Raw genomic sequence first — 26,896 nt, 5'->3', positions numbered from 1 at the left:
AACATGGGTGCCACTAGCTTCTAACCAAGACTTAATTGTCTCCTTCCCTATTATTGAATTGAAAATCTAGAAGCACATTTAATAGCAAAAGAAAGATTAATACCAAAAGAGACAGGAACACTCATGCGAGGCCTAAAGAAATAATTTGACAGTTTGCTCTTTATGTTTAGCAAAGCTCTAGCAGAACTTTGATAGAGCTGTTTTTGAAACCAGACTACCACAAATGAACATTGTTTATCGTGGTTGGGGAATCCTGTACATGCAGTCTGGTTCAGGTACACCTACAACTGTTGATTGATGTGGTCTCAAACAAAAGGGATGCATCTTTTGGAACCTTTTAGTTTTGTTTAACACTGAATGGCTTATGTTTAATCCTTCTTGACTGGGCCCAGTCAGAGAAACATTAGGTAGTCAGTCCAGGACTCATCTATTACCCAGGCAGGAGTTACACCACTTGTTCAGCAAGGGAAAAAAAAAAAAAAGGCAAATCTAACTCGCTACATGGTTTTACCAAATTGGATAGTTACAGAAATGAACAGAGGACCTTGCTAACAGAAGATAAGACAACCTTGTAAAGTAGCATTTCAGTAAGAACTGAAAGGTTTTACTGGTCCAGACTGTCTTCTAAAGAATGATTTCAGTTACAAATTCTAGGGCAAGAGCCAGTAAGAACATACTGATACTGCACCCAGATCTTTGCCACTCTCAGTGACAGTCTCTCTGCTGTGTGGAAGAACTGCTAAGTATCTGCGGTGTTCCAGAGGAATTAAGTAGCAGAAAATGAGTTAAACTAAATTGTTTGAATAGGTAGCCTTTCAGGAAAGATGGGAGGAGAGAGAAACCTGGTATCACAGCATTTTCTATAACTAATCATTTGTGAATATTCACAAGTGACAAATATTTAGGTTTAAACAAAAGAAAGACCTTGGTGTCAGCATGTCAGGACACATTAATCCAGTAACTAACTTATCTTGATGCATTTTATATGTCTTCTCTGTTGTTCAATTCTTTGATTTTTCTTCTAAGAAGTTCAATTTACTGAGTTTTTTTGCAGGAGTTACTAAGAAAAAGAGTTTAACAGTGCATTTGAAAAAGTACATCTCCATTGGGCTGCAGTCAGTGCTTCAGTAGGTGTGACAACACATACAAAATAAATATTTGCTATAAGATGAATTTGTAGTGTCTAACAGATCAAATGGGAAATACGGAAGTTTGTAACCTTAAAAGACAGAGCTAGAGAGAGGTACAAAAAATAAAACTTGAAATGTGACTTGGTATCTTACCTACAAGGCATACAGGTCTAGAGGTGCATTCCAACTATTACAGGTATAAATAACAGTTCCTGTCACATTTTTGCTTAAATTAAATGAAAACATGATTGCGCATATGTAGACATCTCACTTAAAATATTGAAACAAACTAGGATGATGGGGAAAAAAATGATTATAAATTCCAAGTTTTTGGCAATTCCTTTTCAAACTATTTAGATCAACAGAAGTCTATCCTTTTCTTTTCCAGAGCAAGATTTTTTTTTTTTTAAGGATTTCATCCAACCTTTATTACTAGGAAAGTACTTAGATACCTAAATGAAATGTTTATTTAAGTTTGCTCACTTAAATTTATTTACGTACAATGACTTTCAGAAGACTGTTCACTAAAATCTCAGTAGGGTAAAGAGCTTAGGCTATAGAGAGGCTGATAACTGGAGCCACTTTTAAAAAAGATAACCCTTTATGTTTGTGTACCACAAAAGAAAAACTGTTAAATTCCATTAAGATACAAAACTGGACTTCTCTGAAAGTTATTTAAGTGTTAACAATTATTTTAACAATTTACAAGGAAAACGTTGTTTCCTTATACTCTTTAAAAACACATTAATACAGTATAAACAATTAAGGCTTTTAAGATGCAAAACATTCATTAGTTGAACTTGTAGGTGCCATTACAGTGTTGGATAATGGTATATCATCATGGTAAAGGATTTCAATCACAGATGTTGGTACAAATAATACTGCATGACTAGATTTAATCACGTCATGCACTTCTAAAATACAATTTTTAGAAATTTAACTTCTCCCCTCTCTTGGTAAATCTACAGTAGCTTACATTAGCTTTTATTTTTTCATTTCCTTTTACAACTGGACTTAGAGATCAAGGTAAACATTAGGTGACTAACAGCCTCCTAAGTAAACTGCTGATTTAACACAGCAATTGCAAAATTCTGGTGGGTCTATGCATGGCACCTCAAAGACATTACTAATCTGGAAGCCCTTGGAAACTTTCCTAAAATAAGTAATATAAAAAAATATATAATTTAATTGTAAAAAGACCCAGTCAAGACAGTAACAAATATTTGACTTAACACTGGAGAACTAGGGGCAACTTCTGTAGGATTCATCTTTGTATGTTTCATCTGTAGTTTCTTTAATGAGCTTATATATCTATCTAAAAGGTGATTATGAAAAGTTGTACAAATAGCAGCTATGCATCTGTTGACCAAATAAAAGGATAATGAAAAATTATTTATGAACACTTTGGTAAGAACTTCTTTCTCTTAAAAGAGAAACCAAAACTGTCATTTAACATTAAAGCTCTATCATGTTTTTGGGGGGAACTGATGACAGTATTTTTCACTCGCTTATAAAGAAAGTAGCTGTAAAGTATTAACACTGTGGCTTTTTTATGTAAGAACTACTCCTGAGCAAGTAGCAAGAGATTCAGAATTTGTTTTGGTGGGACTGGACAAGATACTTGATACTTTCTATAGTTTTAAAGAACCAGTATAAAATTTTTTGAAACTTGACCTGTAAACAGTGATCATACATTGCAAAAATACAGGGAAAAAAACCCCAACATTCACAAGTGACATAATTTGTCCAATACAATCTGACAGCAACCTGGGGGGAAGTATGAACTGTTTTCTTTTTGCAAGTACACACTGTATCAAAACCAGAGTCCTGCTTATTTAATGAATATCTGTACTGTAGTTGTGTGACCAATCACATTCTTTAACATAATGTAACAACACTAGTGATTTCATGAGTTATCAAAATATAGTTGAAGAAACACTTACTACAACAGATTTGTCTCTTGAAATCATTGTACCTATGGACACTTTCTTAATGGGTTGTCAAAAGTCATTTTTTGCTTGTCAGCCTTAAAGAGAAAATCCAGAAATGCAAGCATGCTGCTGTAAACTGAGTATATGAAATGCAAACATGTAATTATTGCAACTATTCGTGATAACAAATGCAAATGCTCAAGTATAAGTAGTTTAAAAACTCACAAGCAGCTTCATTGGTTCACTGTACCTATCTGCAGTAGTCCTGAAGACAGCCAGCTCCTACATTTTTCCAAGCAAAAGAAGGATTTTATTTCCACAGCAGTAATTTTTTCCCATAGTAAATACAACTCAATTGTAAAGTCTACCAGGGCTGCCATTGGCCAGAAAACCCCCATACTGTTATTTGCTCACCTCACATAGAACCTGTTTTCAAACTTTCAATCTAAAGGACTTCACTAACACTCAACTGTAAACAAAACCCGTAATTAATATAGAACGGCTCCTTTGGCTCTGGTTAATCTGCAGTAACAAAAGCCCTAAAATCAAGAGACCAGTTGATCCCCCGACACCAAAATACTAAAGAGAAAATAAAGTTACACTGGAAACAGGCATAAAATACTGAACAGGTAACATGCTGAAAAGATAGCAAATCTGAAGACACAGTTAAATTGAAAATCGAGTTTGTTTTTTCTCTAAAAATACACAGGATAATCTAACACACGCTTTCCTCTTAGAAAAAGTAGAAACAGCACAGATTAAACTTTCTTATTTGGTCTGAGATTTTTCAAAAGAATAGGATTGGTCACCAGCTTCCTCTACACCCTTTGGAAGTTCCAGCTACAGGTGGAAGTACAGGTTTTTGTTTCAGTTGTTTCTCCCAGCTCTCCGTTTGGAGATCTGATACATGTTGGTAATTAACTATGAAAAGTTTTAATAAATGATTAAACTGGCTTGCATGTGTCTACACTGAAATGTCATGTACCTCCTCATGACTGTATCTGGTAGTATGAAGTTGGACTGGATAGATTTAATAAAAAAAGATATAGGACAAGTGTTAAGTATTGCAGTGCTGCTCCAGAAGTTTAAAAGGATCCCAAGATGCATTCAGCCACCACCAATTACTGTGACTGTAAGATAGTCCTGAACTGGTAGTGTTGGCTATTACAATTCACAAGAGTAAAAAAAGTTGTATTATTTTGGTTAGAAATAATTCTTTTCCTAATATTTATTAAATCCTTCTAGTGAAATTTCTACAGCATAGGTTTCCTACTGATGCAGCAGTTTGTTAGTTCTCAGAGTTGACTGCAGCATATATAGCTAAATACAACATTCTCTTACAGAATCAAATTAAGGTGGGTTTTTTAAAAATAATATTATGTTCTATATAGACATACTACAAGACGAGAAAAAGATTGTGTCATATTGTTACATTTCTTCAGAAACTTTTATGCATTCTTTAATTTCCCAAGACTGAAAAAGACAGTATTACAAAGAACATTTCAAGGTAGTTTCAAAGTCTATTAGGAAAGCAATCATCTAGTTTTCTGTATTTCTTTCACAGAAAGTAAGTGCATTTATAGCATGCACAGAAGTAATCATGCTAGCTTTATTATAGCTGGCACATATAAAAATTATAATATGGACTTAATGACAATATGTACTTGAAATTCATGTGTTACATGGAGAAGTCAGTATTAAAACTGCCAGCATTAGCTAGACAGCATGGTGATGTCTAGTTAAACTACACTGTCTTCATGAGCTGCATGAATTCACGATAAAGGAATTGGACACCCAATCAGAACTGCCTTTCAACAGCAGGTGGCTAAGACAGCTTGTCTTGTAAAACTCCTGCCTATTCTGTATTCATTGAGATGCAATGCATAACAGCACTAATATTTTCTTATATCTGATTTTATAATTTCCATTAAATTTTATGATTTATCATTGTCAAAAAGAATGTTTTGGCAGTGGTAGAAAGCTTTATTTAGAGTTTTCCTCTAACTGTTCTACAGCTCTTGTATTGAAAAGCATCAGAGTTGACAAGTGTAAATACTGATTTTGTCAGTGTTATTTCTGTGTCTCGAGGCAGAACTATTAGTATCTGAATGCTCAGCAGGGTTTACTAGATTACAAGCATAAACATGACCGCATCAGCTTCACAGACTGGACCACATAAGCAAGCCTTAAGAAAAAATACTCAGTGCAAATATTAATGACTAGATATGGCCAGTTCATATAAAGGGGAAAAAATTGCCTGTTTTCATATTATTTTGGAGTTCCCCAAAACAAGACATGACAAAACCCAAGGATGTACCCATTACTCAGCTGATTTAAGTTTACTGACATGCTGGTGTTTTTCTAATTGCAATTTTGACCCTTTCCTTGGCACACGCCAGTGAACCAGAACAAAAGTTAACAGAAGGTTTCAGACAAAAATACCGGTTATCCCAGCTTTCTCTGAAACACATTTAGAAGAAATCTACTAAACTACACCAGGTGAAATTTTCAAGACTGCTTAGCATAATCTTAGCTGAAGTGTTAACTCAGAAAGTCTGTGCAAGTTTTACTACTGGCTTCAACAGGAAAATAAAGAAATACAAAAGTTACATGAGTTTGTGTCCCTGTCTGCCCCCAAGAGCCATATACATTTGGCTCAGTGTTCGGATGGCCCCAGCAAGACCATTAGCCACACCACCACCTGCTTCCTTAAATGTATGACTCAACTAGCAATGAAAGCATTTGCAGTGCCTTATTTCATGTTTCATCAACAGATTACAACAGAGAAACAGATGCCTTTATTTTCATCATATTGTTACAGTAAGTTATTTTGTAAGCATACTGTTTATACTAAGCCAGCAAACTTGGCAGTTAATTTGAGTACTGAAACTTACCTGAGTTGTTCCCTATGGGTTTCTGGAACCTAACAACATTCTGTTGAAAATTTTTCTATGCTGTCAAGTAGAGGTAAACAGGGGATCTTGACTTATAAAGATAAGTTAAAGTTCTTAACCTCAAAAACCAAGGAATTGCTCATTTCAGCATATGAAGCTTCTCCATAAACACAAAATATCCTACAAACCAGGAAAGGCACTAAAGAACTATCAGGTTTCATCAAGTTCTCCAGAGCTAACTCCCCAGGTAAAGAGAACTCATAGTGGTAGAGTTGACATAATAACCAAAATTGAACAGTAAATGACCGACATTTAATAAAAATATGTTGAGTTATTAGAGGGTCAGAACAGCTAGTCTTGACCCAGAAGCACTGTGAGAGTGAAGAACAGTGCATGCAGGGACAGACACAGCCAATCCACTATGAAATAAGTATGCTGGTCATTACCTAGGTGAAAAAATTTGGCCACTGCATGCTGTGCTACAGCTATTTACATGTGAAATAACAGCAAAATTAAGGACAAATCCCTAAACAATCTCAAGAGGTGGGGTCTAGGGACTTTCCGGCCTGTCTTTCCTCCCCAGCATTTCACTACAGCAATTCTTCCCCATCAGAGCAGAGGGCAGTTGAGCACATTGCTTTTCTACTGGACAACTGTAAGAACAAGCTGTGAACAAGAAGGAGCTATATGGGAACACTATGGAAATTACCATCAGACAGACTTCTGCGTGGAAGATTTTATATGAGAAAGTATCATTCATCTCACCGAATTTTCCTACTCAAGACTGACTGCTAACAGTCTGTTGCTAGTTACGCTTAAAAAAAGACACCTGCACTGAACCACCAGATAAAATGCCTGTGTTTAAGTTCTTGCATATGACCTTTACTATCATTGGACTATATGAACATTTTTCGGTGTCAGATTTTTCTTGCTACCAAGGTCTTGTTATAGCATAGATGGAAAAAATACAAGCATTGGATTGCAACCAGACTAAGGCTTGTTAATTTTGCTTTTCTCTAATATGCTTTCTAATGAGGATACTGCATCAATTAACTTGCATTTCCCGAGTCACCTGCTGCTTAAGGTTACAACCTGAAAGAAGTCTACTTTTACATAAAATACATACAGCTCTTAATTCAGTATGTTGTATTTAAGGATGTACATTGTATAACCTCAGCAATTGACTATGATAAGCATCCTAAGGGTAAGAAAGCTGATCTAAGCAATGAGCTGGCTTCGGATTATAGATCTATTGTAGCAGGAAAGAAGAAAGGTTCAGTTAAGAGAACATCAGCTTCACCTTTTACTCGAGTATTTCCTGCTGAATACACCAAAAGATTCAATTTCAAGAACTCAAATCGCTTTTTATTACATACTGGAAAATTTTTTCAAGAACTTGTATATACAAGTTTGAAGAAACATTTGACAATAACGTGAAATACCAAATGAGTGTAGAGATTGACTGGCAATCCAGTGCAAGTGTACACAGAAGAGCACATGCTTCACTTGTAGCGTGTATGCCTGCGATCCACAAGAAGAGCTCTGCAAGACAATCTGGACACATACTTTATTATATTAACTAGATGGCTAGCTACAAAATATATTTTTTGCATTGTGTTTAAGTGAATTTTCAGGAATGCTAATTTTATCCTCTGGTGTTACAGTCTTCCTTTGGATCTGCTTTGTTGGGTCGCAGATTCCATGAGTGTCACAAGAAAGTGATATATTTGAGCATTTACAAAGTGCCTTTTAGGAAAACATTTATAGCTATGGCAGTGCTCATTTTTTTGCTAATTTAAGAATACCTGCATTTAGGTTTTTTTTTATTTCACAACTACAATGCAACAACAAAAATTCTATAATTCTGTTTTCTGTGCTAGCTTTTATCTAGTGGAAAACAAGTTCTACTCTACTTTTCTGGACGCTTTCATATATATTGTGTAGGTATTTGGAGCATGTGCGTGCTAAATTGTATAAACAGACCTAAAGTATAAATCTGTATCTTTCACCAGAACATGAGCTTCAAAAAAGAGGCAAATGAAGTAAACAGTCAGAAGTAGACATCGTCTTTCTGGTATTCCATTAATATTTTGTAATATTGTTTTCCAAGCTCACTATTATAGATAAAAGCAGTTCTGTTCAGTTTTTTTGATCATCAGATACTGTCATAGATACCAACCGTGATAGTTGCTTTTGGAATGGTTAGTCACAGTGGGGTATAAATTAAGCTTCCAGATGTATTTCATTTGGGATATTAACAAGCTCATCTGCTTATAACTTTTGTCACTGACAAGCTCAACTCATGCAGAACAATACCCTAGATTTCAGGAGTTCTTTACCTTTTTTCTAAAGCTTCAAGACCTGTAAAGAAAAAAGGATATTAACAGAAAGCTTTTGAATAGCATGCCTGCCATCTCAAATAACCTGAAGCCCTTTACTCCTTTATTGAAAGATAAACTGAATTATCTGGGAGTTCAGACTTCATGATAATCATTGGCATTTAACTCTTCTTCCTTTGTGACAAAATGACAGTATTATGATAACTACAATATATTGGGTTTCAGGCACATCTGTCTGAAACTGGAAATGTTACCTGAATTCTTCTAGTATGAGCAAGTATCTTAGGCAGAAAGATATACTCAGTAGCCATAATGCCTGCTCCACCTAGATTTGTTCAAAAAGGAATTTAAAGTGGCAATACTGTCACTGAAAATAATAAGATAACAAACACTTAGCTTGACATATTTATTTTTCAAGGTCAATAAATAAATGTAAATACACAAATTTGGAAAAATCTTAGTAACAGAATGTTTTTAAACAACATTCTGGCTTAAAGTCTTTGTTATTGACACTACTGGAGTATTTTCTGATCTGCTTAAAGTAGGTAAGTCATTATATGTTGGTGATCCTCCATCATATTAATTTGTTTCAAGAAGTTAGACTGCTGCAAAGGAAAAAAGACATCAACCTTTGCTTTAACATAGAAAATTATCTGAACTGCATATATTAAGTATTAAAATTACTTTTCTGGGCATGACTTTTCTAGAGAATAGAGAAATTTTTAAATTTACAGTTTGCATATTAGAGACCTCCTACTGTTCATTACTTCATTACTATAAAAGGGAAATTGTAACAAAAGTGGAAAAACAAAAGAGAAAAAGGCATGGAAGAAATAAGTGATACAAACTGGCCCTTTAGTTAATAAGACATTCTTCCTTTACCCATCTGATTTTCATTCTAGGTTCGTAACAGATTTATGTGATGACTGATTCCCATCGCTTCAGCAAGCCTGCTTGAAATAATTTTAAAGCGGCTTTTTACCAGTGGACTTGTGTTTAGACACCTGGTCTCTTTTACAGACCTTCTCCAAACACCTGAAACGAGGAACACCATGTTTCACCTGGCTGCCTTAGCTTTCCCAGATTATTGTATACTAATGCACTTACCCAGGCTTAGAGCATGAATACATAACTTGTCCAGGAGAAGCAGCCTTTTTCAAAAGTATCTACAAATTGCTAAATAGAAATTTTTATCAAAAAGGTTCAGCAAGAAGATAATTATTATTGACTTAATGGAAGTGGAGGAAGATTTGTGGTTCCCTCAAAATTCAGCAGATATTCTGTTTCTGTATTCTATAAATACTACAAGACGCAACATGTTTATTTGGTTCCCATAAATTAGAAAAATCTGGTTTCCAAAAATTCTAAATTAGTGATTTAAAAAACAAAATATTACACCTGACCACCTTTTCCAAACAATCTGAGAGCAGCCTTGCTTCTCTCTCACCCTTCAGAAGTGTGCTTTTTAAGGATACATGATTTATAAAACAAACAAAAAAAAGTGTGTTTTTAACTACAGTACACTTGCTTAAATATACAAGTGGACATGTTAACGTCATGTTAAAGTTCAAGGTACTTCTGGAAAAAAGGCAGATAGTTATTTTAACTCTGCATTCTTACATAGAATAATGATTATTATAGACCTTAGTTTCCTCTCATCATTCACCTATTCATATGGAGAGGTCAATAAATAAGAACTTATCTGGTCCAGTTTACCTACAAGAGAAAAAACACTAAAAAGAAAAAGAAGTTACCTATAAAATTACTTGTTTAACCCTGATAACATCTGAGTTGCCATACCCAGTTTGTAATTGCAAGAAAAGCAAACAATATTCATCTTGCTTATTAATAAATGCCCCATTTTCTATAACAATTTTTTGTATGATGCCTATCAAGTCACATATTCTTGGGGCAAGAAAGCTGGCCAGGAGGTGCAATGATAGCAGTAACACAGTATAAATCTGGGTTCAAAAAACCGAACATACCAGATCCAGAAGCAAAGAAATCTGGACACACTGAGGAGGCAGTGCCCAGCTGTTATTTGGGCTCTTGTGTTGTGAAGACTATACCCAGCCTAAGATATAGTTTCATACCACGTAAGTAACACAGAACTCTGTTGTGCTAGTGTGCAGACTTCAGGAAAAAGTCTTACACAAACCAAACTACCTCCTTTGTTTAGAGTAGAAGATAGAATAGCTTACTAACTGATGTAACGAGTAATGGATGTCACTGTGACACAAAACTTGCCATGATTTGTGTGTTCAGCTACAAGGTGCAGTATTTCTTATGACTAACTCAAAGCACAGCCGCATTCAACTGTGATTTGGAATTCCATCTTGAGCAGCACGCACTATGACTTTGAAGAAAGTCTGTATGATTGTAACAAAGTCACCCATCCTCTCTTGAAACATGAACAAAATCCATGGGGTAATCAGGCACAGGCGGCATGTAACGGGTTTGTCTTCCTTTTTACTCCTTGTTTTTGCTTCTGAGAACATGCACTTGGCTCCAGACTAAATCCATTTTCTATTACAAGAGAACACAGCTATTCTTCTCTTTTTCTCTCTCTTTCTCTCGAGGCTCTTTACGTTTGCGTTCATTACTCGCAGATTGTCTTCCACTTGCTGGGGAAGCAGCACCTTGCACCTGCTATGTAGGAAAAATAAAAATCTTGAATAAACTAAACATTATTGTAGACGCAGTCTAAAGTATTACTCTATGTTCAACTTCACAGACAAAAATTTAACTATTATGCAAACAGCAGAATTCAGGTAGGGTCTTTTTGTATAAATACTCCAGAACTGCCATAAAACTTATTTCTAAAAAATAGAAGCAGCAGCTTTTTGTGACTAGAAACTAGTTAAGAAATTGGCAAGGGGGTTGGTATACAAAGGCAACATAAGTTGTGTTAATTCATCATCTATTCCAGCTGTTATCCATTCAGAGCTGCAAATAAGCATGCTGTCAAGTCCTGTTAAGCAGGTTCTTCAGCTCCTCCTACTTTTTGCAGCCAGCAGTGGTGAATCTTTGTCTTAGAAGTAGCTACTGATGATTCTATTAAAGCAACAAGCAGTGAAAATAACACAACTTATAATTGTCAAAATTTTTGTTTCATGCTTAACAAGCACACTGGTTAATGGTTCTGAATTGCTTCAGGCCAAAGATTCAGCCTTCATACATATTTTTTACATATTTGTTAATAAAAGCAGTTTTAAAAGTCTTCAGTGGTTAAGAACTCCCTGAATCCAGAGCACCAACTTAAATTTGCCTCCTGCACACGAGATTCAGTTATATGGTGATTTTGTATATACATGTGCATGAAGAGCATTTTCCAAGCATTTTGAATGCAACTTCTTATAGGGATGGGACAAAAAAAGTGTACTGGGAGAAACTGTTAATTTCCTAATTTGAAACTGGATTGAATAGATTCACATGATATCATAGACTGAAAACCCTAAAAACATAAAGCAACGAACTTCCGCAAGGCAAAATAAAGACAAAACTTTGACTACTATCAAAAAGCTCTTATTGGAATGCTATTTTGCAAGTAACAAAATATTAGCTAATACAATTTTTGTGACCTTACTATTAACTCATGCCATCATTCCAACTTAAATAGTATGAATGAAACCCTAATTTAGAAGGTTAGGCCTGCTTTAAAATGGCAGCTACTGCTGTTATCTGCATGCATACTCCCAACAATTACAGCATATTTCTTAAGATTCCTATGTTCATCTCATCACTTGCTGTATACAATGTAAGTAGCAGTCTTACCAGTCTGAAACATTTACAAACATAGATGTGTCTATATAAATATTAAGTTAGTACTCCCAAAATTAGTGATCATACTCTGCTTTCTTACCTGGACCTGAGCAGCTGCTTGTTCTTGTTCCTGATAGTACTGAGAAGCTCTCCTGTCCTCCTCCTCTTGGAGCTTCTTTGCTAGCTCTAGATCACTGATTCCTTCTGGGATCTGTTCCCAGTTAATCTCTTGATTTTGCTGCTCTTGTTGTAGAGACAATGCCATCAGATAATCCTAAACAGTAAACTTGTTTATTAATGCTCTTTCACAGAAAAGAGTCAAGTCATACCAAGTGATTATTTTCAGCATGTGCAGCTATACAGTGCCATCACTTTTCTCACAGCCTCGTCTTCAAATACATTTACCTCATGGAAAACAGGAATTTGTTTCAGAACCTGTTCATAACCTGACCTGCAGAAAGGCTAAAAGCTACTTTACATTTCTCCTTTCACAGTGCCTATGTCACAGCATACACACTAGCTAGTTTAAAGGCAATTGCTTTCAGGTTTAAATTTCATTACCTGGACAGCAGCAAAAGTGTCAGTTCATACCAGTTCTAGGTAGAAGTAAAGATTTTGAAGCTGTCTCTTTGTAATTTTCTATTTCTAATTAACACTCTGATTATGCTTGATAAAGTATCTGTCACCACTCTACCGAACAGTGTGGAAAGTACACCAATAAGGAACACTAACTCCTAAACAGATGAGAAAATAATCAACAGGTAGTTTTAGATATATCCAGACAGCTACCTAAGATATTATTAGCCCTGTTATCTCTGCCAGGTTCTTTATCATACAACAGAAAGATCTGGTGCTTGAATTTATTTAAAAGCATCTGCTTACTCATTTTTTTCCCCAGCATTTAAAAAACATTAATAGTGATTATTATAAAAACAAACTTATTTTGCTTGTTCAAAGCAAAGGAAATGTAAGATTTCCAAGGAGCTTGGTCTTGCTACGTGCTTATGCGTTCACTGGTACAAATAAGTCCTGTCTCAGGCATGACTTCTGGTAACTATTTTAAATAGTCAAGAAACAACAAACAACCACCATCACACACAATCTGCTGGGTTTTGTGCTACATTCAGCAAAGGGGGCATCAGAAGGCAAAGTTCAGTTATATTAATGAGCTGAAATGAATTTGTTACAGGAGGCGAAGTTTCTGTTTCCACACACAAGGCAGATGTGCCATTTCACCTGAGTTCTCTACAGAAGGGGATTCTGAGATATTAAAATCAGATTTTCCAAACTATTCACAGTTTGTCTTACTCTTCCTCCCTTTAAGTCATCCAAATACTTCAAAGTAGCACTTTTGAGAACCCGAATCTAAGTAAAGAATTTTTTTATAGTCCTGTATATGCATGAGTACACATACATACACATCTGTGTAAGTATACATACATATGACTAAAAAGTAGTACTAATTGTTATATATAGTCACAAGTAAACAGAAAAACACAATAGAAAGGCAGAAATCCAGTACTTGATCTATTTGATCCTGCTGCCCTCTGTAGACAGTTTCAGGGTCTGATGGAGGCCGTAAGTGGAATTCAGAATCACAGAAATTTCCATCACCATCCACATTGTGTAAGCTTTCCCAGACAACTTTCTCTTCTGTAAGAAAGCCCTGGTCTGTCACCAACAGGTAAAGCTGACCCTACACAGAAGAATAAAGAAAACCTGTAAAACTAAAAAAAGTATTTTTTACAGTCTGATATAATTATCAGAAATTAGCAGCTAATACAGCTGTTGCATTCCAGTAAAACATTCATTTAGATTTTTTTAGCAAGTTTAAAAATTAAATAAATCAGTATACAGCATTCAAACACCAGATAATAGTATTCATTTCTAAATTAACAGCCACACTTAATTTCTGTATTCCATCCTGTAATTTTTCATTATTAAAGTTCATATTGACTAAATATTAATATAAAACATGAATATATACCTTGATAACTCCTTGGAAACACACCTAAGAAGTATACCTCAAGACTGGCAATGTAAATTTTAAATCCCAGGATAAATCACATTAAATTCCAAAGACAAGACTTGGAGACAAAGGTGATCTTTCCAAATAATCCAAGAGGCATTACCTCAAAGTGACCACATCTCAGACTTCATGTTTTATAATGGGTTTTGACAGAATGTGAGGTTTATTTCAACTGAAAAAAACTAAGTCTACAATTCTTGCTATCGCTTGTCACCAATAACTGCTTTTTTTGGATTTTAGCCTTTTTACAGTTCCATAAGGCCAAATTTCTTGATTTAAAACTCTGAAATTATAAAATGGGCTGGTCTGGGAGTGAAAGAGACAATACAAGGTACAGGAAAGATGAAATGCAAGCTTAGGTTGAAGGAATGGGAGAGGAGCTGAAATCAAAGGAAAATTACAACAGCAGGCCCTCAAGTAAAAGGATATGGTGGTGCTGCATGCTTGAGGGACAGCAAAGCAGTGCAAAAATCCATGTTTAAATTTCAATTTAAATTAAGATTTTAATGTTATCCTACCCTTTTTAGCACGGTTTTGGAATTGTACTCCAAAACAAGAATATTGTTTACTGACCATACAGCACATGAAGACTGAAGCTTCCATTATTATTACTGAATGTAGCAGATCAAGATACTCAATGCAAAACTTGTTGCAGTATTTTAGCTCTAGAAATCAAAGCAGTTTATTGTGACACACACAAAAATTTGCTATTTGTATTACAGCAGCACACAAAGGGTTCTCAAAGATCACTGTGCTGAAAATGTACCAAAACACAAGAGGCAGTTCCTGTTCTAATGATTTCATAGGCTGAACAGGCAAAAAATGAAAACATTGCCCATAGTCAGCAAGTACACAACTAGCTCACTGATGTCTCTCAAGTTATTAAAAGACTGTAAGAGATGCTGAAATTAATTAGATCTCTTCAATCCTACTAAGTTACAGCCATCCCTTCTGCAGCTGGTAGATCATATGACATAAAAGTATTATTTGAAGATTCACACGCAGCAGTTATTCTAGTATTACTTAATGCCACAAGACACGCTCATACAAAAGGCCAAACAGAACAGATAAAAAACCCACAAAGGACACTACTATATGTTCAAGTTTTGGAATGGCAGTTACCTCAGCACAGGTGGGCTTGCAGACATAAATACAATTGTCAGCAACAAGTCAGATCACTAAGGTGATCTAGGGAATCACCTTTCCCTCAGAAACCTGCCTAAAAACTGAATGCTACTTCTGATGATTAAAAATCACCAAAGAAAATGAAGGGAAAAAATTTCACATCTCCAATTTGCACAGAAGACCTATTTTACAGCATCTTTTACATAAAAAGTATTAAAAAAGAAAATCCCAAAAATCTTTAAGGTAAGTGTTTTTGAACCTTTTAAATATTATTTTGACCAGCACATCGATTCAAACAAAACCTAAAAAGAAAAAAAAGAGGGGGGTCAAGTTCTCCTTTATTACACCATACATTTTGAATTACTTTTTAAACAGTTCATAAACAGTGTAGCTTAATAATAATACTGAAACAGGAAAATGTTAATGCTTTCATAGTTTCCCAACTATCGTAAATTGAACTTTTCACATGCAAATATTGAAGTATATCATTACCTTTATGGGAATAGAATCTAGTCTCTGTCAACACTCGTTTGAAATAGAGAACTGTTTCAATCTTAAATAAAACTCATATTCTTGCTTTCTGTTTTTAAGACTTCCACAGCTGAACTATACCTGAACACTGATTTTAAAAATGTCATCCTAGAGTAAATAAAAAAAATTAACACAGCTCCTCAGTGAAAGGCAATAAACTGCATTATGTATCACCACATTACCTAAACAATACCATTCTACTTCCAATACCAATTGCAGAGTTCAAAAATATGCTGCCTCACTTCGACAAAATCTAGCAAACCAACAAACACAGGCTCCCTAGTACTCGTGAAGGGTCGGAGTTCCTCTTCACCTTGTTGGAATGAAAGAGCAATGGGAAAGCACAGATCAGAGATGCATCTTCCCCTTTTTGGTTTTTATTATGCTCTGATCTCTCTTTGTATTAGTATAATTTAATGGAATTTCTCAAAAAAACCAAATAGATTCCCAAGGACCCTCATAATATTGCTAATATTCATGCAACCTGTGGTAATTCAGTTTCATATACAAAATAAGAGGAGTCAGCTCTTTTTGTATTAGGTGTAATGTATCTAACTCATCTCTACAGAGATCAGACTTCCTAGAACTTCGATGCTTTTGTTCCTTCTACCTGCAAGAAGCAAATAGATGCCATATCTACGGACTGGTTTTATAGGCACTGTTTTAATGCCATGCATGTTCTCTTCCCAGTCGTAAAGGCTCACAGCCAACTTCACTGGCACACCCAAATTCCACTGAGGGGATTCTGTGAAATGAGAAAAATCTTTTCATCATTCGACCTTCACGCTGCCTCTAAATTTGACATGCCCGGTGCTGGGAAGCAGCCACCATTCTCCACCACTTACCAGATCATGAGATCAGTCTAGCTCCTAAGAGATAGTGATATACAACCAATACAACACTGGGATTTCTGACTTGATGTGTCCAGTAGTTTTACACCACATTTGCAGCCTACCAAGCTAAGTTTCTGCACTTCAGCTCCACTCAGTGCAACACACAAGGAGGAAAAGGGAAAGAGGGCACACAGTGACAGAATCAGTAAGAATTAAGTGTAGAAACATTTATTTACATGAAGCTAAAAGACTAGGAAGGAGGCTTTAAAAAAGGTAAAACACAGAATGTGTTTTCTACTTAATAGATCATGGTCCTGATTCTGCATTTGCCTTTCAGTCAGGGTTAAAGCTGAAACAGGATCATCAGCACACTAAGGTCATGCAATGAAGCTAACAAATGTACACAAATATGCTTTTCAAGTACGCCTTGCCAAGAACAATATCACACTTTACAAGCTAAATGTGTTTCTACCTTCATAAAATCTTAACTGGTCAGGTCTAAATTATTACCAGCTAATCTTTTAGGTTTATTTTTAAATGTGGGGTTTTTTTATTAAATACACAGTCTCATGTGTTAACACTGCTCCCAAAAATACTAGCACATACAATACAGCAGTAGTATCTACTAACAACTGTTGTCAATAGGAAATAAAACAATAAAAGAAAGTCTCAAGTGCGTAACTGTTAAGGTAAACTGTGCCTACAATGAAGTTATGAATAGTTATTTATCCTAAGAATCAGTATCTAGATATTGTAGACCAATGCCCAGATTTTATAGTTTCACATATAAAAAAATGGAAATAAAGCTAAGGATAAAAGCATGATTATTTTCCAGAAGAATGATCTCTTAGTCCTCTGGTTTGCTCAAAAAAACCTCTCTGAAATGCAAACAGATGTAGGCTGCAGGTGATACTACAAGACCTCCTTTCCTGGGTTAATTTCATGACCAGATTCAGTAGTGAAAATTAATGCTTTTAAACTACTTGTTCTGATGCCAATTAACAAGTTTCCAGCAGTTTAGAAAACTGAAAAGGAAAACCTGACACCTGTCCAATAGCTTCATACAGTAAAAACAAACATTTTAAGCCTTATCCTTTAAAGTCTATGTAGATGTTCTCTTGGACTTCTGGATCAGATCCCTTGTTTTTTGTAAAGGTGTTTTATGTTGACACAAATGAGTGCTATTAATTTGGAGATTAATCTATCCTAACATTTTAACTGTTAGAGAAAATTAAGGATTTTTTTTAAAAGCGTATACCATTTGATTCAGAGTAATCATCAGAATAAAAGCTGTACACTTACTAAGAAATTGAAGAATATTCAAACAAGTTTTTAAGAAGTTATATACATCGCCTCTACTATGCCAAACTCAGACATCATCTTAAACACCTAAAAAAAAGTGCAAATATTGCTACGAAACATACTTTGTATTTGAATAAAAGTCTGTGGAGTTCTGAAACAGAAACCCAACATTTATAAACTAGAAGACATAATTGCAACAAACATACTTAAGAATCCAAACAGGTAAGTGTCTTGTTACTTTTCAGTAAAGAAAACAGGTTGTATTAGAGTCACATCAGTGGGAAAAATGTTCCAACTGAACTAAGATATTCTTACCAAACTGATCCCCTCTTTACAGTCCTGTTTTTCCTTGATCTAGGGAATTACCATTTGATGTATTTATTATCTGTGTAATGAAAAGCAAAGGCAAAAAAAAAAAAAAATCACATCTTTAACTGCTGAAAATGATTAGTGTATAATCACATGAGCCAAGACTATTAATATGCAATTTAAAGGGACAGGAAGCAGAGTAAGTGACTACTCGGGCAAATGGACAAATAATAGTGAAAGAGATCAAGAATCTGGTAACTGAACTGCCATTATTAACTAACACTCACCACACTTTGACAGATGTCTAATATATTACAGAATTGCCATATTTGTTTTCCTTTTATATGCAATAATTTTTTTAAAAGTTACATATTTTCATAAAATAAACATGATCCTAATAATCAAACTTCTTTCAAATCAGAAATGACAACATATTGTATTATGCAAATTTTATTAAAATTTCAGAATAGGAATAGTAAATTATCAATTATTCAGTACTATATTTAATAATATAAACTAATAATTGAACTGATGGTCTATTCTGAAATGCAATCTGTGAATCTTTGCAATTACACTGTGATATCAACTCAGCAGCTTTAATAAAAACACTGAAGTCTTTAGAGGAAGATTACTTGAAAACTTTACATAGTAATTTCTGAAAACAACTCACTGCCCATCATTCTTCTGCTACTGTTACTTTACTTGTCAACTTCCACGATTTTAAAGTGAATGCTGTATCTAAACCAGAAAAATTATTATTGAATCAGCCCTTCCATTTAACTCTTATTCCCAGAGTCAGGAATTTGGAAGATATGTAAAAATGGCACAACAGTTACCTGCCTGAATTAGGAGTGCCCATATATTAAACTGGAATATTTCAAAACAGTAACAAATATTTTCAAATACAGTGACAGTGAACTAAAACCAGTTTTCCCCCCTTTTGCTTTTTCTCTTGTTCATAAGTAATACTCTTTTTTAAAATATCTGTATTTTTAAAAGTGTTCTAATGCAACTTCTCACCTATTATTGTCCACCTCAAAGCCCAAAGTATTATCTTCATCCCCTAACTAGTACAGAAATGCCTTTTAAATGTCTGCTAGCAGAGACTGTTAAAACTTTTGCTTACAGTTATGTAACAGCACTGATACCTCCCTAATCTACACCAGATATTCATAAAGTTGCTGTATATTCATAAGCATAATATTTCTGATCTTGCAAGAGGCACTGAAGAGTAAAAAAACCAAACACCTGTTTTATTATTGTTAGTTAGTAACAATTAAAAAATAATACTAAAGCCACATTTGTGAGGAGTCACTCCAGTTCCCTTCCTTACAAATTCCTTTACTTTTCATGCAGAAAAATTTAACCAGCCTTAACAATCACACTAGCTGGGCACTAGTATGCCCAATGTTTCCAAGGAGTTCTTGCCACTATGCAACATTGTGTAGCAACAGCCTATGAAAAAATTTTCAAAGCAAAGATACAGAAATTCAGAATACTGCACTATTTATTCACACTTTCACATAACTCCCATTTCAGTAAAACAGTCCTCTAAAATGAGCAATCCAAAAGCAAGGTAAAGATCCTTTGCTCCGACAGTGGAAAGCCACTCTAAACTCAGTATAACTGGGTAAAGTGTTGTCAGTATTAGTAAGTCTTCTATTTTTAAATTGATACTATGTGTCAAATAATAAATACTGCAAACCCTTTGCAAGAAAGACTTAAAACCCAGAATTATATGCACAAAGGATGCTACCAGTCTCCACCTCTCCCATTTCTGCTCTAAAATATCCACATGATTATTCCTTATTAAGGAATAATGGATAAATGCATATAGAACATGGAAAAAACTAATACAGTTTAAAAAAATAAATCTGTGCAACCAAGCACCACAAATATTAAAAATGGCTCAATCGCAATCATGTGATTGCTATGTGGCACCAATACAAGCAGAATTAAAGCAATTTGGATTCATCTGTTTTATTAGAAAAAACGATATGTAGAACTTTAAAATGTCTCCAATTTATGAATTTTGTTCTTTGAATTATTTCAATATCACCATGTACTCCTTCTTAAATTACTTACACCTTCTCAATCCTAAAGAAGATAAGCACATAAGAGAACTTGGAACAGTTTTCTGCATTTCCTTTGAAAAAGCTTAGCAATCTAGGGTTTTTTTCTTTCTTCCAGTAAGTGCAGTTAAGACCAATGTACATTCTACTTTCTTTGAAACACAATACTGAAATCCAAGTCCTTTCACTAAAACATCGGCCTTTGAAAGCCCCACTGAACTTAAGAAATATCCCCAGTGTATAAGTTGCTATCAACTGTACATGAAAGCTTTCACTAAAAGTTTAAGTATTAGCTTCATTAGAGTAATAAACAGACTAATGTACTTAAGGGATTTTCATTATAAATTCTTGTTAATTATTCATAGTGTAAATGTTTCTAAAAATACACAAGTCTTATTATATGTATATAACTTACTATAGGTATAATTCCCATTTGTTAACTTCAAACCAATATATGGAAACACACCAATAAAACAGTTATGGAGGGGGAAGAGGGAAGAGCAATATTACAGAAAGAATTGCACAGTTCTTGTTCTAAAAGTTCTACACCTTCACTTTCTCTGGCATATGTTGTATCTTCAGTTTTCCTAATTGATGGACTTTTCTGACTACTGCTCAAACCGTGAAGTAAAAGAAACTCCATTAAAAATCTGCAGAGCTAGCATTAAACCTAGTAAAAGGTAAGAGTAAAGCAGTTGAAAAAAAAAAATCTCAACTCTATGATGCTCCTATTAGTGTCCTGGGGGTCCGAAGATTTTTGGATATTTATCTTGGCTAAAAGCCCAAGTCAAGTCTATTTCTGACTTCCTGACCTAGTCACATATGGCTATTGCAAAAACATTGTTAGGTAGGTTAGAAACACACAGAAAGGTTACTGCTGACATTTAAAAATAAATAAAGAATTTCTGTCTTTATCGAAAGAGTTTCTTGATAGCTCAAATTCTGTAACATACCACTCACCAGAAATCCAAGGCAAACTGATCAACACTGTTTAAAAGTGACAATCCCAGGAACTAAAAGCCTGTAGACAACACGGAAATTGAACACTAGCTGCAAGTGAGGCCACCATAATGACTATGAAACACAAGAATGACCAATGTTCCACAATTTAGCATTTCAGAAGTCTAAGACTTCTCAAAAAGGACAAGATTAAAACCACAGTGACTTAGAAGCAGTAAAGCTTAAATACACAGCTAACAAATAATACTACTCTTCAAATATTTTAACTCAGCATTTATTAGGACTTGGATTTAGTGCTTAAAGTCCAGACACAGATTTTTACTCACTGCCATAACCTGCTCTGCATTATTAATATTGGATATTTAACTTATTGAACTGTCGCATTTCTTTAAGGAAAAAGGATCTCAACTGAGAAGTATATGTTTACAAGTATGAAGTTAATAAAGCACTGACAAACACACACCAGAAGACTGCAGTCTACATTCTACAAACAAAATTCTGTATTTTTAACTCACGAGGTCAAAGTCATACTCATTGACTGTATTTAATACAAAGAATATTTCATATTTTTAAAGTTTTAATAATAGCACAAAAATGAATTATTTCCAAGAGGATTTGAGTGTTTTATCTGGAATATCCTTTAAACATAGTAAAGAAGGTTTCCTGCACCTCTAGGTACCATCTGCACCCAGAAAGTGCATCTGTACCTCTACTTAGTATTTTTTTTTTAAAATCAAATTGTTTTGAGGTTGTTTTTTTTCCCCCATAATGAAGGTAACCATAAACAGTGTACAGGCATGCATGACAAACTACTACCAACTATTGCAAGGGCTAAATGGAGAGAAGCAGAACTACACCTCTTATAACTGTGACATACATCAGCTTCATCAGAAATATAACAATTACAGTTTTGACCATAAACAGATATATTCCATAGCGCTTATTTAAAAAAACCCCAACACAACAGAGGAAGGGAGGGGAAAGATCCTTTTACCTGTCCTAGTACTTTAAGAGAATATCATTGTACACAGATTCAAAACAAATATTAGATGTGCTCTAAGAAGCTATTAGAAAACCAAACGTGTTACCCGTCTGTAGAGCTAATCGTTATTTATCAGTACTGTTCAGAGCTTTAGCTCAGCTTATGAGCAGTTATTCAAAATGCCAAAAATAAATATTAACAGAGGGAACAAAAAGGACTAGTACTGCCAAACGGAAGTTAGTGTCATTCACATGAGGTATATGACGTTACCATGTAATAGATAGCAAAAACAGTGGTTCCTTAATGTTTTTGCATGTTACATACTCTCCTTTTTTTGCATTTATTATCATTATTCATAAACGCAAGTGTACATGAAATTAAAGTCTTACTTAATAACAGATAATCAAAATATAATTTCAGAAGTTCTATACAAAGGTGAAAACTCATATGTATGTTTGAGAGAAATGTCTAAGGATGATTTGACACTGAAAGCCAATAAAAAGTTTACCTCAAAATATTCACATTTATCACTGAAGGGAATGATTAAATCTTCAGAGACAATCTGACCATGCCCCTTTCTACCCAAGTCAGATACATAAGAGTATACTATCATGTCAGTAACAGCAAAGTTGTGCTAGAAAGAAGATGATCCATAAATGACTGTCAGCTTGCCAAGCCAGATTCTCCATTGCATGAAGGAAGGAGTCCCAGAAGCATTAACCAAGTTGTCACCTGCTTTTCATACCCTGCAATACTCCCTTCACAATTCTCACCATTTTGCTTCCCCAGTTTCAGATTCAAAAAAATAATCTCTTCCCTAACAAAGAGAACCGATATTGTAGTTCATCTCAATTTCTCCAACTATTCGCTATTTTGAACACCCTGATGGAGCTACTTATCTACTAGCCTAAATGTAAAGCAAAGTTTTATATCCTCACGAACAAGAAATTAAATTCATTAACCTTATAATTGCCAATCACAAACCGCAAGTAAATTTAAGCTATGTAAGAAATGTACGTCATTATACATAACCACAAAGGGTGTTAACACAGAGAGAAAACTGAACATAAAGGGAAGAGCTACAAGAAGAATTAAAACAAACCACAACAGTAAACACAAAAATGATGAATATACCTTATATTTGGTCATGGTGCTAAAATGGTTGTTCCTGAAGAACACACAAAGCTCTCCCTCCTGGACAGCTGACGTCAACTCACACAGTCCATGGTATGTCAACTGTGTAGCTGTGTTATTTAGAAATTGCTCAGCTACAAACCCTACAAGAGCAATACATACTGTTACGCGTGTCTATTACATACTTCCTAGTATATAAGACCTGGTTACAATGGTAATACTATTCCCATCTCTTCCCTACTAAGACACTCCCATATCGCCACAAATCTAAGGGAACACATTCACAGAGGGGAAAACAAGTCGAAAGTTCTAAAAGCTCAGCATTGTAGATAACCCTGTCACGTTCAGAAATGCTGTATCCACTTCTAATATTACTGGTTTTTCCTTGTCATCATGTAGTATATAATTTATATTCTAACTACAGGAGAGAATCTATAGCCAAGATGAAATCTCAATGCTGCCCATAATATCTTTTCATAAAAGGAAGTTATCTCCAGCTTTTTTAAAAGTATATTTAATAGATCAAGAGAATGAGGCTGATCCTTGGTTTGGAAATTGCATCAGAAAAGTTTGTAAGGTAAGCACAGTGCTATCTGTCTGCCCAGGGAAAGAACTTCCGCAGACAGAGCGCAGCTCTTCACACTTCTGTCTCTACATATCAAGACCCACACACAAAACATCTAACTAATATTTGATATGGTAGATACTTTGGTAAAGCATAGAAAAAAGTTACCCACCTTCACTAACCAGTTCACTGTTGTCTGACTGTTTACAAGAAATTATCTTCTCCACTAGCTGATTGTAACTGCAGTTACCAACTGCTTTTACTATGTCAGCAACCTGGAGCAGGAAGAACATACAAAACAGAGAACTTACTTTTGTGAACAACGGAACACAGCTGTAAGCCTACAGCAATTATTCATAAGAAAATAAGAAGAGGTTCAACAAAGAGAGGACATTATCCCCCTAAAAATACTTGGTCAAAAAGTTCTACCCTAGACTGTTACACATTTTGCTGTCTCAGATCCCATTTAAAATCTGTAAGGTAATGCTCAACATCAAAAGCTGTTGCTAAAGTGGATGGAGGAGAGAATGGGGCATCAGTCAGCTCAGTTGGGGTGGGTGGGAAGTCCAACGGGGTAAAAGAACAGCAACTTTCAAGAACAAGGCATGAAGAGGAAAAAGAAAAAAATCTGAGGCAGATTATTCCAGCCAAACTCACCAGTTTCCCCCTAAGTAAACAATACCTCTTTACTGTTTATTAAATTATTAAAAATAAATTATATGTTTGTTAAAGACGCAGTTCTAATTTTTTCTAACTTCCTCAGCTCTCAAAAGTGGTGACTAGTAAATCAGAATTAAAGAAAGGAGGAAAGTAACCTTGCATTCCTTCCAAGTGTTTTCTAATGAGATTTCAAAAACAATGTCTGGGACACTGTATCTGGCAACTTCCTACCTGCCTCAGAAGAACAATTCTCTTTTACACAGTCATTAATTCAACATAGGTTTTGCAAGTTAGCTGGACTACAGACTTAGTCTCTGCAAAGTTACCACACTAAAGAACATGTACAGTCTGTACTCACTCCTCTAAAGAAAATCTAATTTTTCTGACTAGATTTAAAAAATTCATTACTATAATCATTATTATTGATTCTACTTAATATTCTGGAACATCTCCCGTCCCCCCAATAAAATTCAAAATAACTTACATTGTTTGAATTATTGAAAAAAGTAAGTTACCTGAGGGTCCACTAACCATCCATGGTACAAGGGGATATCAAGAAGATCAAACACTATACATTCAGGTGTGTATTCAAATACTCGTACACCTGTAAACTTCACATTGACATCCAGACCCGTCTGTAACTTGTGTAGAATCGCCATTGCATCACTCATATTCTGACAGCAGAAAGAAAAAAAAAACAGATGACCAAATAGAGCTTTGTACACTTGGTGGTTACTCTTGTAACCCTTCATCACTTAGCACTCATCAATTCAACATTTAAAAAAGACATTTACAAAAGGGGAAATTAGCTTAACAACTGTTTCAATGTATATTCACATTATTCATTCTCATTGTGCCAGAAGAGATCTGAAAAATAAGAACACTCTCTCCAATCAGCTGTATCTGACAGTTTCTTCTTCTGCACTTAGAAACTGCTTTTAGGCAACTCCTATTTCTTTTAGCTCCACTTCCCATAGCCACAAGCCAGATGTTTGCAAGAACTGGATTAAAAGCGAATCTTTAAGGGCCTCTCTTGAAGTTTCTTCTCCCCTTTTAAGTGCTGCCTTATGAGTGAGGCTGAAGGACTTGCTACCACAACAAATGAACAAACGGAACCGATCTACACAGATCTACTTGACAACTCTAACTGGGGGTTCAGTGCTTCAAGCAGTAAACAACAATGAAGGGTCTGATTTTTTTTTTTGTTTCATAAGAAAAGTTTTGCTATCTTAATTTGGCCAGACCTTTAAATGGCCTGTAGATTCTACCATGGAAACAAGTCATTAAAGTAGCATTTATTATAGTAGTGATCCCAATGGAATCCTAAGGGGAATGAACAAGTTATGAAGATCCAATCACACAAACCAAAGGTGAGCCAAAGAAAAAGTGCTTTGTGAGACAGTTTTCTTGAACCAACAGACAAATCTTTCCTGACCCGCACGAAAAAGAATTTTCCACTAAGTGAGAAGAGTCCACAACGAGTATTATCAGAAAGTATTTGCAAAAGATTCAGGGAAACTGAGGCACTTTGTTGTTTGGTTTTTTGGGGGGTTTTTTGGCTTAGTTTTGCAATATTCCATTGCTTAAGAGGAATTCCAGATTGCAACAGTGGGGAGAAAAGCATGGCAAAAAATGGAAACACAGATTGGAAAGGAGATGGAGACAAAAGATTCAGACTAAAACCACTGATTGTTAGAGACAGTTGTCTCTGTGTTGTATTCTTTTAAAAAGACAATTAATGGAATCAATAAGGGAAGACAAATAACTGTGAATAAGGATGACTGACCATAAGGACAAATAATGAGAAAACTTTTAGAGCTAGTTAGGCTAACAAGGCATAAGTGGGGTACGGAGTGATGAGTTATTTTATCAAAGTAAAAGCAACTTGCTGAAATGCAGGAAAATTACAAATAACTGGATCCATTAAACAGTAACATAACCAATACATTAACTTGAATGTTCACTTCTGCAGCACATTAGTGTATACATTAACAGACAGAGCAGAATGCCAACATAAGCCTGTATATTAGAATGTAAGGCAGACCTTAGTATTTTTAAGAAGTCACAGAATCCCAGAGTCATCTAGGTTGGAAAAGCCCTTGAAGCTCCTCCAGTCCAACCATGAACCTCACCCTGACCGTTCCCAACTCCACCAGATCCCTCAGCGCTGGGTCAACCCGACTCTTCAACCCCTCCAGGGATGGGGACTCCCCCCTGCCCTGGGCAGCCCATTCCAACGCCCAACAACCCCTTCTGCAAAGAAATACTTCCTAAGAGCCAGTCTGACCCTGCCCTGGCGCAGCTTGAGGCCATTCCCTCTTGTCCTATCACTTGAAAG

General features: G+C 35.2%; 1 protein-coding gene across 1 annotated transcript in view; it reads right to left on the bottom strand.

Annotated features, from left to right (window-relative positions):
* Positions 1–7,298: 7,298 nt before the first annotated feature.
* MINDY2 (MINDY lysine 48 deubiquitinase 2) overlaps positions 7,299–26,896 on the bottom strand; it is a 33,415-nt gene continuing 13,817 nt past the window's right edge. Inside the window, exons 4-9 of the mRNA XM_074880066.1 lie at positions 25,074–25,232; positions 24,071–24,173; positions 23,334–23,476; positions 13,579–13,752; positions 12,157–12,330; positions 7,299–10,943 (exon numbers count right to left, since the gene is read on the bottom strand). Coding sequence (XP_074736167.1) covers positions 10,824–10,943; positions 12,157–12,330; positions 13,579–13,752; positions 23,334–23,476; positions 24,071–24,173; positions 25,074–25,232 — 873 coding nt within the window. The 3' untranslated portion in view covers positions 7,299–10,823. The remainder of the gene's footprint in view (positions 10,944–12,156; positions 12,331–13,578; positions 13,753–23,333; positions 23,477–24,070; positions 24,174–25,073; positions 25,233–26,896) is intronic.

The sequence above is a fragment of the Strix uralensis genome, chromosome 11 (assembly GCF_047716275.1).
Source record: "Strix uralensis isolate ZFMK-TIS-50842 chromosome 11, bStrUra1, whole genome shotgun sequence".
NCBI lineage: Eukaryota > Metazoa > Chordata > Aves > Strigiformes > Strigidae > Strix > Strix uralensis.
The sequence above is the reverse complement of the archived record's forward strand: the minus strand, read 5'-3'. Positions and strand labels throughout refer to the sequence as shown.